Here is a 215-nt window from a genome sequence, read left to right as displayed (position 1 = left end):
CCCCCACCGCACCTTCTCCTCCACCACCCACGGGGCCCTGCTGTCAGGCTGGCGAGAGGCCGAGCGCCTCAACCAGCTCTTCGAGGCGCCCAGCCCCGCTCCACGGCTCTGAGGCGGGAAAATAAAACACGTGCTTCGCAGGTCGCTGCTGGTCTTTATTGAGAAACCTCCCCGGTGGAGGGACGCGGAGGCTTCTCTCTCTCTCCAGGGGGGGA

At 66.0% G+C, this 215-nt stretch overlaps 1 protein-coding gene across 1 annotated transcript in view; it reads left to right on the top strand.

Annotated features, from left to right (window-relative positions):
- The window catches only part of LOC104079267 (peroxisomal N(1)-acetyl-spermine/spermidine oxidase-like), a gene marked incomplete at its 5' end in the record, with an annotated part of 1496 nt that extends 1384 nt beyond the window's left edge, over positions 1–112 (top strand). The window contains one exon of the mRNA XM_009581247.1: positions 3–112. Within this exon, the coding sequence (XP_009579542.1) occupies positions 3–112 (110 nt within the window). The remainder of the gene's footprint in view (positions 1–2) is intronic.
- Positions 113–215: the final 103 nt, after the last annotated feature.

Source organism: Fulmarus glacialis, unplaced genomic scaffold (assembly GCF_000690835.1).
Source record: "Fulmarus glacialis isolate BGI_N327 unplaced genomic scaffold, ASM69083v1 scaffold32907, whole genome shotgun sequence".
In the NCBI taxonomy this organism is placed as follows: Eukaryota; Metazoa; Chordata; class Aves; order Procellariiformes; family Procellariidae; genus Fulmarus; species Fulmarus glacialis.
This window is presented reverse-complemented; position numbering and strand designations above follow the sequence as displayed.